The following is a 16513-nucleotide window of genomic DNA, read 5'->3' as shown; positions in this document are numbered from 1 at the left end:
GTATATAACCAAATTTTGTTCCCATACACTTTTAATGACCAAAAAACCACAAGTGGTTACAACTATCAACTGTACAACGGCCAGTTTTATATAACACTAAAGAACAATGAGATCCAAAGGCTCATGCAGTTTAAGTTTTGTTGGAATTCTGAATCTTGATAGTCTTTCTGTTCCAGGACTATCAATGGACCAGCAAGGTACAAATCTGAGCATAAAGTAATGTGCAGTTAATTAGTATAATAGAGTTAATTGCATTAAAGAATCCCATGAAACTAAATACATCTGTGAAGAGTGAATCTAAACACAATATCCACAGAATGTGGTTAGACAGAAACGTGTGCCGACTGAAACTATTGTGCGATGATGGGCACAGAGCTGAGGAGGCGGGACCATGAGGAGCTAACCAGCACGGTCTCACCTGGGTACACCCTTTCTGCTCCTGACAGCAAAATTAGTCACAAAACAGTGGAAAGCCAGCTACCGCTCTAGAAATACATTTGCAAGTCAGTATGGAAAGAGTTGGGCAAGCCTTCTGGTGTGCGCCTTGGCATTCACCTGCCATCTAAGTGCGAGTACCATGGTGAGCCCTGAGGACGAGGAGGCATGCTCCGCCTGCACAAACTTCCTATTTCAGTAGGGTAGACAGACAGCCAGAATTAGGGGATCGTGTATTATAGCAAACATTTCTACGGGAAGTTAAAAGTTTCAATTAGAAACCTTTGTGATTCTATTGTCGTGCAAACAGGAACCACGGTAAGAACTCAAGAGCAATCACAGCACATCTTTAGAGGGCACTCACGAAGGAGCGATATCCAGATGGTTGATGCTAAATCCAGATGAGGCAAAGCCTCCCAGGCTTGTTGATATAGTTAGGAACACAACAGCCAATGAATAATCACAGCCAATAAAGCCAGCAGCTACCAGGAATATGGCAGGTCCAATCATCCCTGTAGGTTAAACAATTACAAAAAGAAAAAAACAAGTCCCAGCATTAATATTTGCTTGTTCTACCGTAATACAATAAAAATCTGAAATTTGACATTGCTGCCCCCAAGTGTGGAAACACTGCACTACAACAATAAAACAAGAAAATCACACGGTTTCATAGTGGGGAAACTATTAGGAAAGACAGGCATAATGCACTAATATAAAACTAAAAATAAACTCTCATGTTACTAAATCCACACTTTACCAGAACTCAGATAAAATCCTACTTATTGGAGAAAGGAACAAGAAGAGATTATTGAAAAGACAGACGATGTAACTGGCAGAATGAAATGTGAACAAGAACAGTTGAAGAACACAAAGGAAAAAACTCAGTTGGAGTTAGAAGAATACTTGCCCTCAATTTTAACAACGGAAACTACCACCATTACACAGTTCCTTAGCCAGTCAAACATGAAATCTGATGAATCGGTTTCCTCTGCCCACCGAGTGGACAGGACATCCAGCCACTGGGATGGACACGTTGTTATGCGTCCCTCTGGCCGGATGTGGCACTGAGCACCTGAAATGTGCTTAGTACAACTGAGGATTTATTCTTAAAATTCAAGGAGCTTAAATTTAAATATAGGTAGTCTCCTGCGTAAGATACGTTTGTGTCGCCAGGAACAATCTCAAATCCGTTGCCTGGAAGCATGGAATGCTGGTCACTGCGAAACGAGATGCTGAAATATACGAAGGAAAAACGCAGGGCCAGACACACAGCGCTCACTGATTTGCTGACTAGAAACACCAACTCCATTCCCGGGGAAAATCCAGGAAGCACCGAGCACCAGCCGAGTGGTTAGGAAAACTGATAAAAAGACAATGCCATCTAACTCGACTTTATCAGGAGTAAGTTTTTTATGATTTATGTATTCTTTATGTCTGTATTACAATATACCTGTAAGTTTATATATACTGCTGCCAACCCCCTAAAGATAAAAATCTGCTTTATAAAGATCCTGATAATAACGAGCAACAATAATGGAGGTGGGGTAGGGTCAGAGCTACTGGACTTAAGGAAGAACCGACTTTCAATGGCGTCCTGAGAACAGGTGGAACCCGGTGTTAACTCACAGCCCTCTACAGAGTATTTAGGAAATTGAAAACATAAAGTGTACTGTCTTAGAGCAGCCTGAAACACATGACAATTTAAGATTCCTCTGGGTTCTCCGAGTTCTAGCTCACTGGACACAATGACTTTGAGAAATAGTTTGGGAAAAATATTTACTAAGAAAATTTTGAATGCATTAAAAATGTAAGTATATTTTAAATTACTTTTAAATGAAAACAATTAAAAATGTATTCACTTAAAACAAGAATAGAAGTTAAAATAGTTTTACTGCAAATGGCGCGCTGAAGACAAAGACATTTATAAAGTTCTAGGGATCACTAGCAAAACAAACCATTAAAAATAAATTAAGTCACTTTGAGGAGTCCTGGTAGCATAGTGATTTCATGTTGGGTTGCTGACTGCAGGGCTGGCAGTTCAAAACCACCAGCGCCCAGCAGGAGAAAGACGGGCTTTCTACTCTCATAGGGGTCTGCAGTCTTGGAAACTCACAGAGGCAGTCTTACCCTGTCATGTACTATGAGTTAGCATTAACTTGATGGCAGTGAGTTTTTAAAAACAAGAAAGAAAATAAAGTTAAATCACTAAGAATGCACAGTTCAAAACAGAGCAACACTTTTGAATAAAAATGTGCTAAATGCACTGCAGTGTTTTAATATGAGAACAAAGTAAAAGCCCATTAATGATTTTAAGTTTGCCTTGCAATGTAAACATCTTAAATAAATACAGACTAAAGAAAATCTGATTTACTTACCCACCAGGCTAAAAATTCTGCGAACACATATAGTTGAAAAATGCCATTTTGCCCTTAAGTTGTCCGCAACTTGACCAGACAGGATTATACATAACCAACAGCCAAAATAAGGCACTGCAGATAAAAACCCATTCTGAAGGAAAGAGAAAATACAGGGCTAATTATGGTGGGAAGAAAACAAATACACACACATGCAGAGCCAACCAGCACTTCAAAACAAAGGGAATGCATGGTAATTGGCTGTTGATTTTCACATAATTTTAGTCTATCAGTAGCTTTCCGAAGGATTACGGGACTCAATTCAGTGCAGCAACTAAGAGTCTGCCCCTGGGAACCAGGCTCAGCACAGTCCAGCTTGCTCAAGGTAATCCTGACTACTTACTACCGTGGGCTTCCGTGGGGGCTGGAAGAGCCCTGTAACCTCAGATGGGGCTTCCAACGGAGAAAATAAGTCTGCCTCACTGTCCCCACTAAACAGTTTCTGTCTCCAATGCGAACTTTTCATTTACTTAAAAAATAGTTCGATAACTGTAATACAGATAGAGAAAAACCACATAACTCAAATGTATGTCATTTATCTCCATGAAATAAAAAAAACTGGATAGTGCCCTGCAACTATTACTGAATATTTTGATCAAAGATTACACAGAAGAATCCTGACCCTAAGGGGGATAATACAGATTTTAAAATTCTTACAGACTCCACACTTTCTGGAGTCATGGAGGCAGATGAGCCCCTGAAACTATTGCCTTGTGATCACCTTTACACTTTAAACGATCCCATGAAGTTTTGTTAAAGCTAAACAGCAGTCAAAGACGTATGCATTGTGCTCTTTTATGGGGTCAAATTGGCCCGAGCAGCAACTCTGCCAAGGAGAGTGAGATGGATACACAACACAGAATAGAGTCAATGACACTAAACTACATGTGCAATCCTGCGTTTTACTGTGTAAATTCTCAACACAAAACAAATAAAATTTAAGGGGAAGGAACTTTTCCCAAACAACTTAAAACTACTAAAATGCTCAACATTTATATAATTCATGCAAACCTCCAAATTTAGTAAGCTCTTTGTTCAAGGATATGATTTTGTAGTCATTTATTTATAAACATGATTCTAAAATATTAATATTCAAAAGAGGATAACAGATTATTATGCCATCTCTCATTGAATTGTAACAAACAAGCATCTGCTTCTTGAGGGAAAACTAGCAAAAAAAGAAAAACTAGGATAACTAAAGAAAAATGTATAATGCTATAAATATGTTAAATTAATGAGATTTTAACATTTCTCAAAGTTGTTTAAATTGAACAAAGGCTGTTTTATGAATATACTGAACTGAATTTTAAAGATCCATTAAAAATAAGCTTGCATATAACTATAGTTTTTTTTGTAAATCATTTTATTGGAGGCTCTTACACCTCTTATAACAATCTACCCATCACTTGTATCAAGCATATTTGTACATATGTAGCCATCATCCTTTTCAAAACATTTTTTCTACTTGAACCCTTGATATCAATCAGCTCCTTTTTTTCCCTTCCCTTCCCTCCCCCACCCTCCTACCCTCATGACCCCTTGATACATGATAAATTATTATTATTTTCATATCTTATGCCATACGCTGATCTGGGGGGGGCCCTTATACGTCGATCACTGCGATCGGTTCCCCCATAATGATAGTATTTTTAAAAGAGCAGTATTCATACTTCTTTTTTGTGTGCAAACCCCTCATACTCCGTTAGTTTTGATTGGGAAAGAAAATATCTTTTTTGTATCAAGATGCAAGTCTCTCAGTACAGAAGTTTAAAAAAAGCAGATGAAGGTAAATTAGTGTACAACACTAAGGGCTTGCCAGCTATTGGTATTTTATTTTGTGGACAGTTCTCTCAGAATTTCAAATGGAAACACCAGTAAAATGCTATTTAAGTATACGTTATAAGTAAATGAAAAGTTTTGTTATGATATTGAGAATTTGCTGTTCTTAATTTGAGTATGGGCCTTAATTGGGTTCCAAACCATAATTACCATATTAACTTTGTAACATACAATTCATCACTGCCAAGGACATAGTTAGACACCATTACTAGAGAGCGGAGGAAAAACACACTCATTGAAAACCATTTTATCCCATGCTATGGTCCAAGCCTAGCTCTTTTCTAGTTTGTGAAAGCAATTAGTGGACACACAAGCCAAATCATGTCACAGCTTAGCTTTGCGTAGATGAAGCTGAAGGCTTGGTCCACGTGAGCAACTTTTTCAATGTTTTGAAAGGTAGGCGACTGACTTGACAGGCTTTCAAGTTGGTGCGTCTAAGCAGTCAATGCAGCCATGCAGTTGGCCTTTTAAGAACCTGACCCCTGGCCATTCTTAACGGTGGCCACTCAGGCTGCTCTTTACTTCGAGAGCTCTTTATCACACTCCGTGACATTGCACACCACACTGCTCATACACACACATTGACTGATGGCCACTGGCTTGTCCTGATTTTCGGCTATAAGGAATAGTGCTGCTATGAACATTGATGGTGTGAACGTCTTTATATACTTGTATGTTCTGGTATCTTGGGTGTAGACCTAGAAGTAAAGTTACTGGGTCAAATGGTAACTCTGTTGAACTTTTGATTAAATGGCCAAATTGTTCTCCACAGTGGCTGAGCCACTTTATATTCTCATGCCTAATGGAGGCAAGCTTCAATTCCAGCATTTTCCTCGCCATCATTTGTTATCCACCCTGCCTTACTCCTCCAGTAAGAGCCACCTTAGCAGTTTGTCGCAGTGTCTCCCTGTGGTTTTGACTGGTCATTTCCTGCTGATCAGTTAGGATCTTTAGGATCCCTGACGCTGTCAGCTGCCAGGTCAGTGTCAGACTGTCAACCGCGAGGTCCGTGGGTTCAGACCAAACAGGAAGTGTTACAGCCGTGGAAACCCTGGACAGTATGTCTGTGACAGCAGTGGGTTTGGTTTGGGTGGAAGGTCTTCTGCACTGAAGTTTTCAATTTGGATGGATACTAATTTATCAACTTTTAATTTTGTGGTTTACATTTTTGGTATTTACTTTTAGTTCTTACATTTAGATTTTTATCATTTACTTTGAAGGCAAAGAGTATCAATTAAAACAAACAAACAAAATAACTATCAATTTTCTTTGCCAGTTGGGCCTCTTACTTTGAAATTAAAAAAAATTAAAGATTTACTCCTACATGGCACATACAGGAACTCTTGAATTAGCTTTGTTGTGTATTTCTACAATAACAACAACAAATAAAACGGTAAGATTTACTTTAAACTCATCAATGTGTAGATAAGAACTGTCTCAACTGGATAGGTTTTGAGGTCATTAGCATTTTATTTATACAACTTGACAGTTTTATAGCGACAGCTCCTCTGAGAAGCTCTCCCAGCCTCCCTTCTCAGCTGCCCACAGAGCTCCACTGCGGTCTGTGAATGGTGGTCATCCGATATCCTGGCAACGAGTTTTGCCTTTCTGGGTAAAGAGGATCAAGTAATACATACCTTGAATCAAGAGTTAACACACAGTGAGGGAAAAAGGGACAATTATGGATGCCAAGCAGAAGTCCCTAAAATGGAGCATATCAGAGTCCAGTGGAAGATACAAAATTCACTGAGTTACACACAGATCACAAAACAAATTCTTTGGGTAGTTTACACTTCACATGCTCCATAAGAAAATAAGCAGATGATGATGTCACCTCACCTCTTGAACATTAAACCTCAGGATCTCCTTCATGTACGTAGGCAGCAGTGTCAGCAGCGTGTAAAACGTCCAGTTGTAGGAAAAATGCGCCACTATGATCGCACACAGCGGCAGCGACCGGAGCATGGGAACCCAGGGCACCGACTTCCGGGAAGAAAGCTGCGGGAACAGGCTCCATTAGCTGTGTCCCTGATGAGACCTACGCTTCACTGGCTACTCTTCTATCTAGAACACAAAGGACACTAGGCTCCACTGGACAAGCTGACGCTTACATCAATTCTGTGGAAATATTAAATAGCAAAATACATAACTGTTGAGCGTTTGTGTGAAAACAACAAAGGTTTTTCCTGTTAAAGTTAAAGAAATGTATACATTGCTTATTTGTTCTTCGAAGTCTAGTTTTAAAATCTACACGGCCTGAGCACATTAGTCCATGCAGCTCATTGATGAATACGTATACGCAGTTTGTGAGTCCCACTTGGTTCACTGATGAGATGCACGATTAGACCCGTGTGGCGAACACTGGCTTGGAGGCTTGAGCCTGATGTGTCTCCAAAGCAAGGACATCTCTGTTTCTTCTCTAGGGTTCACTCTTACTTCTATGTGGAAAGATATGAGCTTATACATAGTGGACCAGACCCCTTACTGAAATACAACTGGTCATGTGAAATACTTAATAATGTAAAGATTTCTGCCATACTTTGATCTACTCACAGTTGAAAATAGAAGTATACTTTCATTCCCTCTGTGGATGTTTTACAAGAATATTTCGCTCTGATACTAGCTTCTGTAGCTTATGCCACCAGTTAGACATCATCTGGTTTGTATAAATGAGGCCAAAAGGAAGCACTTCTAGCCGTACTGGCATATTTTCACAACATATATGTAGCAATTGGATTTTTGATATCCTATTTTTAAAAATTATTTTATTGAGAGCTTTTACAACTCTTACCACAATCCATACATACATCCCTTGTGTCAATCACATTTGTATGTATGTTGCCATTATCATTTTCAAAACATTTTTCTACTTGAGCCCTCTGATATCAGCTCATTTCCCCTCCACTCCCACTCTCCCTCCCTCATGAATCCTTGATAATTTATCCAATTTTTTCTCCCCGACTGCTGTCTCTTCACCCACTTTTCTGTTGTCCATCTCCCTATGAAGGGGTTAGGTGTCCATAGATGGTTGTGATCGGTTACTCCATTCTCCCCACCTTCTCCTTACCCTCCTGGTATCTCTAGTCTCTTTATTGGTCCTGAGGGGGCTAACCTATTTTTGACAAATCACCAGACCATGACCAGCTAGACCTGTCACCCATGTAAATCTACCATGCTGCAGGCTTTCAGTATCTGAATACAAAGCCCGGGGTTAGAATTTGGGAAAAGAGTAAGAGGGCGCGAAGGTTGTTTGTTGGGTGCCATCAAGTCCGCTCCAACTCAGGGCCCTTCTGAGCAGCAGAAGGAATCATCGCCCGTCCTGCTCCATCCTCGTAATTGTGGTGCTTGAGCCCTGTTGTAGCAACCATGGCAATCCGTCCCGTCCCGTCCCGTCGGGGCTGTCCTCCTTTGCACGGACCCGCTGCGTTACCGAGCGGAACGCCCCTTTCTACAGCCTGGTCTCTCCCGGTGACATGTACAAAGTCAGGCGCATCCTGCCCGTCACTCTTCAAGACAGATTCGGTCATTCTTCTGGCAGCCGTGGTTTATTCAATAGCTTTCACCAACACCGGCATTTAAACCAGCGACTCTCAACCCGAGGGTCGCTACCCCTTTGGGGGGTTGAACGACCCTTTCATAAAGGTCACCCGATTTGTAACAGTAGCAAAAATTACAGTTATGAAGTAGCAACGAAAATCATGTTATGGTTGGTGGGGTCACCACCACATGAGGAACAGTATGAAAGGGTCACGGCATTAGGCAGGTTGAGAGCCCCTGAGAACGCACCTCTTCCTCCTTTGAGGCCCAGCTTTCTTTCTCATGCAGTAATCGAAATCACCCTTCTCCTCGAAGCGACAGCTTGACTTTTTAACACGTCGCTTTTTAACAGCATGACTAAATGTTTAGAAAATTTTTACTGGAAACTTTTATTTATCAGAGCTGCATAGCCTTCAAAAACCCCTGTTGAAAATGAAATACACATGGCAGGGAATTTTAAAACCATGAGGGTCAGTTGCCTAGCCAGCATTGCTAACGCAACATTTCCTGTGGAGATTTGAGTGATAATAGACTTTCTATAGGAAGAGTCGCTGGGCTCTGCGACCTTGCATAATGTGCCATTAAGTTTGTGATACTCACTCAACTAGCTTTGTTTTTCATCAGCTGAAGCCGATCAGGACAAACAGCAAAATATGCTGTGCCAAATGAAAGACATCTTCCAGAATATAGAGGCAGAAAATGCACATAGCCAAAACAGCCAGTCTCATCTGGCTTAACTGCAGTTGGGGGCGGGATGAAACCTATTCTCCTAACTCTTTTTTCTGAGTGTTCTGTTTTCTCAAGCACGTGAAAAGACAAAATACTCTAAGTTTGTATGTTGGGCAGAATAAAACAGATGAAGGTAGAGAAAAAGGAATTTAAAAACATTTTTTCTTAGCTCCATAAGAATAATAAAAATGAAGTAAAGAAGAAGCAAGTCGTTAGCCATCAATGCTGAGAAAGTGTGACGTAGATCACGTTGTAGGGGGCATAACTGTTTACAATTCCTTTCACCTGTCCTCCGTGGGAAGGGAAGCACGGCTTTTCATTTGATTCATATTGTGAAGTCACTAAACTTCTCCAACGAAAGTCACTTTCTCACACTGCAGATTGCTTCCATCTTTACATCTCGGGCAGGTGACTAGACGTCCTGATTTTTAACAATTTTTCCTGCGTCCCGTGGCATTTTAAAAGAGTCCTGATTTTTGGAAAGAATGCACAACAAGCTCAGGTGTACGGTTTTCGGCTGCCATGTGGCTATTTTGCCAGGATATGAGTTTTATCAATGGTGTCCCGCTTTACCCATGTTAAAATCTGGTCACCTTCTGGCAAAGACTAAGAGATGCCATATGTTTTAAAATTCAGCAGCATGTAGCGACACGTGTGGCAAAGTTTAAAAATGAAAAGAAAAATGCTAATCAATAAATTTGTAATTACTGCCCGAACATATGACATATAACATTAAAAATATCAGTTGTAACCTAACGGGCAAGACAAGTCCTCCATAAAACTATTTTATGCTTTAAACTCATAAGGTAACTCTGCAGCCAGTGTGAATGCCTAAACAGGCCACAGACAACCAGGGGCCAGCCGGGGGCTGCTGCTGCTGCTGCGGACTCAATGGCGACCCTTGCAGACAGAGCGGGCCCAGTGTTTCTTCTGCGTTGAGTCTGCTCCAAAGGTGGATATTTGATTCAATGGCTGCGAGTTTTACTGTCTTGAGTTATAGTAGGCTTTTATTTCTGATTTGCCATTGTGCTTAATGAAGGGATACACACCAGATTTTAAAAAGCTACAGGAAAACAAAAGGGAATGTACTAAAAGGTGTCTACTACATGGTCATGCTGTATAATGAAAAATCTCCTCCTCACTAAATCGCAGTGACACAAAGTACAGATAAAAATGTGTTGGTTTCCTAACAATATCTCATAAATGTTACTTCCTGTTCATTAAGATAAAAGAATAAATAAACAAGACTCATCTTTTAATCATTATTTTAAAAGGTTTAAAATTACTTTAAAAATGAACTTTTCATAGTTTCAGCTCAGTTTGGACTAAACCTCCCAAACCAGTATTTCATACATTTATTTCCTTCGCACAATAGAATCATTTATTTATTTATTTATTTAAATGGCTTTATTAGGGATCATACAACTCTTACCACAATCCATACATATATTAATTGTGTAAAGCATATTTGTACATTCATTGCCCTCACCATTCTCAAAACATTTGTTCTCCACCTAAGCCCCTGGCATCAGCTCATTTTTCCCCCTCCTTCCCCGCTCCCCCATGAACCCTTGATAATTTATAAATTATTATTTTGTCATAACTTACACTGTCCAATGTCTCCCTTCACCCACTTTTCTGTTGTCTGTCCCCCAGTAAGGACAGATAAATCCTTGTAATCGGGTCCCCCTTTCCAACCCACCCTCCCTCCACCCTCCCAGTATCGCCACTCACACCACTGGTCCTGAAGGGATCATCTGCCCTGGATTCCCTGTGTTTCTAGTTCGTATCTGTTCCAGTGTACATGCTCTGTTCTAGGCAGATTTGTACGGTAGAATTGGGATCATGATAGTGGCAGGTGTGGGGGGTGGGGACGAGAACGAGGAAGCATTTAGGAACTAGAGGAAAGTTGTATGTTGCATCACACCCTGACTGGCTGTCTCCTCCCCGGAGACCCTTCTGTATGGGGATGCCCAGTGGCCTACAAATGGGCTCCACTCCGCACTCCCCGCCTCATTCACAATGATAGGATGAATTATTTATTTTAAAAACTGTGTCTTAATTCTGAAGAAGGGGGAAAGGAAAAGATTCTTAAATTATTTAAATGTGCCAAAGTCCATACCTGATTTCTTAATGAGGAAAGAATGTATTCTTTTTCAGAGTGGGAAATTGTCCTGTGAGTTTCTGGTGTATCACTAACTAACCAGATCCATAAGACAAACCAGAATATCCCAACTATGCCTTAAAATAGAGAGAGAGAGAGGAAAACAAACAAACAAAAAAAGACGGTTAAACAAAACTGGAATGTACCCTAAACAATCTTTACATATCTCTAAAAAATAATATCCAAGTTAGTCATTTAAAAATTATTTATAAGGAACCTCATAAAACATCAAAGGAGCCATTAACTAGAACCCAGTGGTATTCAGTATTGACTCTGCTCTGCAGACACTGCACCTCTATAAAGTTTCAAAACATTTCCATTCTTCCAAAGGAAAACCTCTTCCCCTTTAAGACGTTTCTCCCCTTCCTCCAGCCCCTGGCAACCAGGGGTCTGTCTCTATGGATCTATCTATTGGCTGGTTCACATAACACACGGCCTTTTGTGCCTGGCTTCTTTCACTTAGCATGCTTTCAAGGTGCACTTATTGCTGTACCATTCATCAGTACTTCGATCCTTTTTGTGTCTGACGATACGCCACTGTACGTACATAGCACAGTGTGTCTCACAGTTCATCTGCGGATTCCACCTTTCGGCTCTTGTGCTACCATAAATTTGCACATACACGTACTTGTAGGAATATCTTTCTTGGATATACCTAAGAGTAGGGAGCCCTGGTAGCACAGTGGTTACATACTGGGCTGCCATCTGCAAAGTCAGCAGTTCAAAGCCACGGGCTGCTCCGAGGGAGAGCGATAGGGCTTTCTACTCCCGCAAAGAGTTAGTTTCAGCAGCTCACAGGGACAGCTGTACCTTGCTCTATGAGTTGTCATGACTGGACAACACTGAGTTTGGTTTCTTGCACTAGGAGTGGGATTGCGGACTCACATGGAAGTCTGTGTGTAACTGTTTTCAGTGCACTAGTTTCACAGCGGTAGACTAATTCAAGATAGTTTTGTTTTGATAGTCAAGTGTGCTATACATATTCATTTCAAAGATTCAACAGTGATTCCTATTGAGAAATATTCCAAAAGTAACTTCAGGTCATAATTCTTGGCTAGGTTGCTTTATACTTTATCAATTTGAAAAACGGATTACCAAAAAGTGTTTTAGAGCTCTGTAGTTTAGAAAATAATTATGTCAGGAGTTAGCATATGTATTTTTAAGTAAGTTTTGGACTACTGGTATATTTGAAATTTGTCACAGTATGATGTAGATTAATTTTTAAAAGTCATTGCCATCTGATCGATGACACCTATAGAAACCCTATAATAGAATCTCCCCATAGGATTTTGTGGCTATGACTCTTATGGAACCAGATGGCCATCGCGTTCTTTCATGGGGCAGCCGGTGGGCTCAAACCACTGACCTTACTGTTAGCAGCTGAGCACTTCAGCCGCTGCATCACCAAGCTCCTCAGTTTTCCATAATAAACTTACCAGAAATGTAGAAGACATAAGCCCAATCCATATAGAAGCATATCATTCCAGAAAGAGGAAGAGAAATGACTGTTCCAAGCTGTGCTCCTAGAAGACAACAAAAGAAACCCCTAGAAATCTTAGAGAGAAACCACTACCACCACCTGCTTAACAGATGATCTTGAACGAGAACAACTCCTCACATACTGTTGGAGCTGGATTACTCACTTATAAAGAACCCATTCTCTTAAAAGGCCTTATATTAGAAAAACCACAACATACATTTAGAGGGTAGCTCTGTTAGTTCTATCTAGGTAGCGACTGATTAATTTAGGAGCATTAATCAATTTAAGAGCCATTATAAAAACTTGTATATGCTCTATGGGCTACAAGTTCAAGTGTTTGGGGAAATACAATACACTGCAGGACACTTGATAAAATTAAAATAAAGTTTTAAATAACCTAATTTGTCCTCCCATCAATACAAACAGTTATTTCAGACAAATAATTAACAAAATATATTCTAACCACCAAATGCAACATGTTTTTGTAGGTGGACTGGGCACTACAATGGTGACTTAGACATCAAGTTTCAGTCTGGAGAGAGAGAGTCACACAAGCAATGCATTGTTATAGGTGATAAAGTGTTGTCACAGAGTAAGATCTTCAAATATGGGACCGGTGCCTTGTGACTCCCCTGGCTTCAACTAGAGTTACAAGCAGCAACATCTGAACAGGACTTTGAAGGTGGGTAGGATTCGGTAAACAAGGCAAGAAAGCCAATGTTGCATGAGATGTAACATCCTGAGCAATGGAAAGGAAGTAGGAATGCCCTCCGTGGGGGAGGAGAGGGGTGAAGCGATTAGGAGAAAAGAGGAGAGGAGGCTGGAAAAATAGTATTTACTCTATGACGGGCAGCATGCGGGAGGAAGTCATGTAGACTCTAGAGTCTTGGCTCTAGGCCAAAGAGTCTCGATTTTATTCAGTAGGTAAGAAGGAACTATGGATAATACCTGTCCTTGAAGGTATTATCAGACTTTTCATGAAACTGTCCATACAGCTTTAAGAACGGCCTTTTAAAAATATAAATCAGATCATGTCCATCCCTGATTAAAAACCTACGATGTCTCCCTATTGTATTTTATAAAATAAATAAACATCTACTTTACTTCTGATAGCCTGCAAGGCCTGCTACATAAGGCTCTTATTCCTGTAACCACATCTTGGGTCATATTGTTCTAAGCACCCATACTGATTTCTTTGGGCCTCAAAGTTATTTCATGCATTTGTACATGCTGTTCAGATTAGCTAGAATGCTCTTTGCTGGCTCTTGTCTATCCTTAATATTTTAGGATCATGAGGTGTTGACGGAATCAGGTAACAGGCACCAGAAGACTACAAACAAAGAACATTTGTTGATAATGAGTGGGGTCGGTGCAGAGACCCAAAACCCATCTGTAGACAATGGACATCCCCTCACAGAAAGGTCACAAGGAAGGGATGGGTCAGCCAGGGCGCAGTATAGCACTGATGAAACACACACTTTTCCTCTGGTTCCTTGAGACTTCCTCACTCCCCACTATCAGGGCCGCAGACCTGCCTTTCAGTTCTGGCTAGACATAGAGCATGTATAGATAAGAACTCCTGACAGATGGAATCCAGGTCAAATAAACCCCTCAGGTGCAGAAATAGGAGTAGCAATACCAGGAGGGTAAGGAGAAGGTGGGAGGGGGAACCAATTGCAACGATCAATGCATAATTTCTCCCACCAACCATCCCCCCCGAGGATGAACAACAGAAATGTGGGTCAAGGGAGACAGCGGTCGGTATAAGACATGAAAACAATAATAATGTAAGTTAACAAGGGGTCATGCGGGTGGGAAAAATGAGGGCTGATACTAAGGGCTCAAATAGAAAGTAAATGTTTGGAAAATGATGATGGCAATATATGCACAAATATGCTTGAAACAGTTGATGTATAGAATGTTACAAGAACTGTAAGAGTCCCCAATAAAATGATTAAAAAATAAATAAAAATTTAAAAGGTCAATGTAATGAGGGCTTTCTCAACGACTGTATCCAAAAGCAGTCAGACCTACAACAATTCATTCCGTTTTCTATAATTTCTGGTGGAACATCAGAGTTACAAATCACATATAAAGCTTATGTTATGTTACTAGCTTTTCTTTCTTAATGTGCTTTGTTTTGGTCATTGGTTTGTTGTTCTTTTGTTGTATATTGTTGCTTGGTTTGGCTCTGTCTTGTTTTGGTGCATGTTATTATCTTTGCAGGTCTGTCTAAACAAGATAGGCTGGATGAACAATCTGAAGGAGAAAACAACGGGACTGAGAGTTCCGGGGGGCGGAGGGAACATGGAACAGGGGAAGGTTGGGGGAAAGGTAGTGGTGTTAACAAACCCAGGGACAAGAGAACAACAAGTGATCTAAATCAGTGGTGAGGAGGGTGTAGGAGGCCTGGTAGGGCGTGATCAAGGGTAATGTAACAAAGAGGAATTACTGAAACCCAAATGAAGACTGAGCATGATAGTAGGACAAGAGGAAAGTCAAAGGAAATAGAGGAAAGAGCTGGGAGGCAAAGGGCATTTATAGAGGTCTACATAAAGGCATGTACGTATGCAAATATATTTATATATGAGGATGGGGAAATAGATCTATGTGCATATATTTACAGGTTTAGTATTAAGGTAACAGATGGACATTGGGCCTCCACTCAAGTAGTCCCTCAATGCAAGAATATGTTCTTCTATTAAATTGGCATTCTATGATGCTCACCCTCCCGACACAACCGCTGAAGACAAAGAGGGTGAACAACTAAATGTGGTGAAGAAAGCTGATGGTGCCCGGCTACCAAAAGATATAGTGTCTGGGGTCTTAAAGGCTTGAAGGTAAACAAGCGGTCATCTAGCTCAGAAGCAACAAAGCCCACATGGAAGACGCACACCAGCCTGTGTAATCACGAGGTGTCGAAGGGATCAGGTATCAGGCATCATCAGAACAGGGGATGTACACTGGGACAGATAGGAACTGGAAACACAGGGAATCCAGGGTGATGATCCCTTCAGGACCAGTGGTGTGAGTGGTGATACTGGGAGGGTGGGTTGGAAAGGGGGAACTGATTATAAGGATCTATATATGACCTCCTCCCTGGGGAATGTACAGCAGAAAAGTGGGTGACTGAAGGGAGACGTTGGACAGGGCAAGATATGACAAAATAATAATTTATAAATTATCAAGGGCTCATGAGGGAGGGGGAAATGGGGAGGGTGGGGAAAAAATGAGGAGCTGATGCCAGGGCTTAGCAAATGTTTTGAGAATGAGGGCAATGCATGTGCAAAGGTCCTTTACACAATTGATGTATGTATGGATTGTGATAAGAGTTGTATCAGCCCTCAATAAAATGATAAAAAAAGCTTATGTTATGTTATGTGCAGTTAAACAAGATGGCATACAAACATGTGGGAAAATAGATGTAGGAAGAGAAGTTCAAAGTTACGATATGCACATTAGAAGACTGACTTTGAAATCGTAATATAATACAAAAGTACTCAGTTTTCCAGGTGTTGAACTTTCTGTATATCAAAATCTGAACAGGCAATATCATTTGAAATAAATGATGGCAGAGGAGAAAAAATGACAGTCGTCAATGAAATCACATGACTATCGGCTGATGTATCAAAGAGGGAAACTAACCATCAAATGGGGAGGTACTCAACAGTATGTGATTCTGGAGCGTGGTAATGCCCCCACCCCCCGCCGCAGGGTGATAGATAAGGAAACAAATTGCAGCGAACGATCTTCGAGGAACAGTTGACTCACCTGCATATGAAATGCTCAGAAGCTTGCTTCTTTCCAGAGGGGGAGCCCAAGAAGACCACATGGCATGCATGGCTGGAAAGGTAACACCCTGATGGGGGAAAGGGCATTTCTGATGAAACACGGTAGCTTTCATGTTTGAAATTC

At 40.8% G+C, this 16513-nt stretch overlaps 1 protein-coding gene across 1 annotated transcript in view; it reads right to left on the bottom strand.

Moving 5' to 3' along the window:
* Positions 1-16513, bottom strand: part of SLC17A5 (solute carrier family 17 member 5) — a 48093-nt gene that overhangs the window by 10740 nt on the left and 20840 nt on the right. Inside the window, exons 4-9 of the mRNA XM_075554890.1 lie at positions 16370-16457; positions 12555-12641; positions 11077-11195; positions 6528-6686; positions 2811-2943; positions 800-947 (exon numbers count right to left, since the gene is read on the bottom strand). Of these exons, the coding sequence (XP_075411005.1) occupies positions 800-947; positions 2811-2943; positions 6528-6686; positions 11077-11195; positions 12555-12641; positions 16370-16457 (734 nt within the window). The remainder of the gene's footprint in view (positions 1-799; positions 948-2810; positions 2944-6527; positions 6687-11076; positions 11196-12554; positions 12642-16369; positions 16458-16513) is intronic.

Source organism: Tenrec ecaudatus, chromosome 7 (assembly GCF_050624435.1).
Source record: "Tenrec ecaudatus isolate mTenEca1 chromosome 7, mTenEca1.hap1, whole genome shotgun sequence".
NCBI classification, from domain to species: Eukaryota; Metazoa; Chordata; class Mammalia; order Afrosoricida; family Tenrecidae; genus Tenrec; species Tenrec ecaudatus.
The sequence above is the reverse complement of the archived record's forward strand: the minus strand, read 5'-3'. Positions and strand labels throughout refer to the sequence as shown.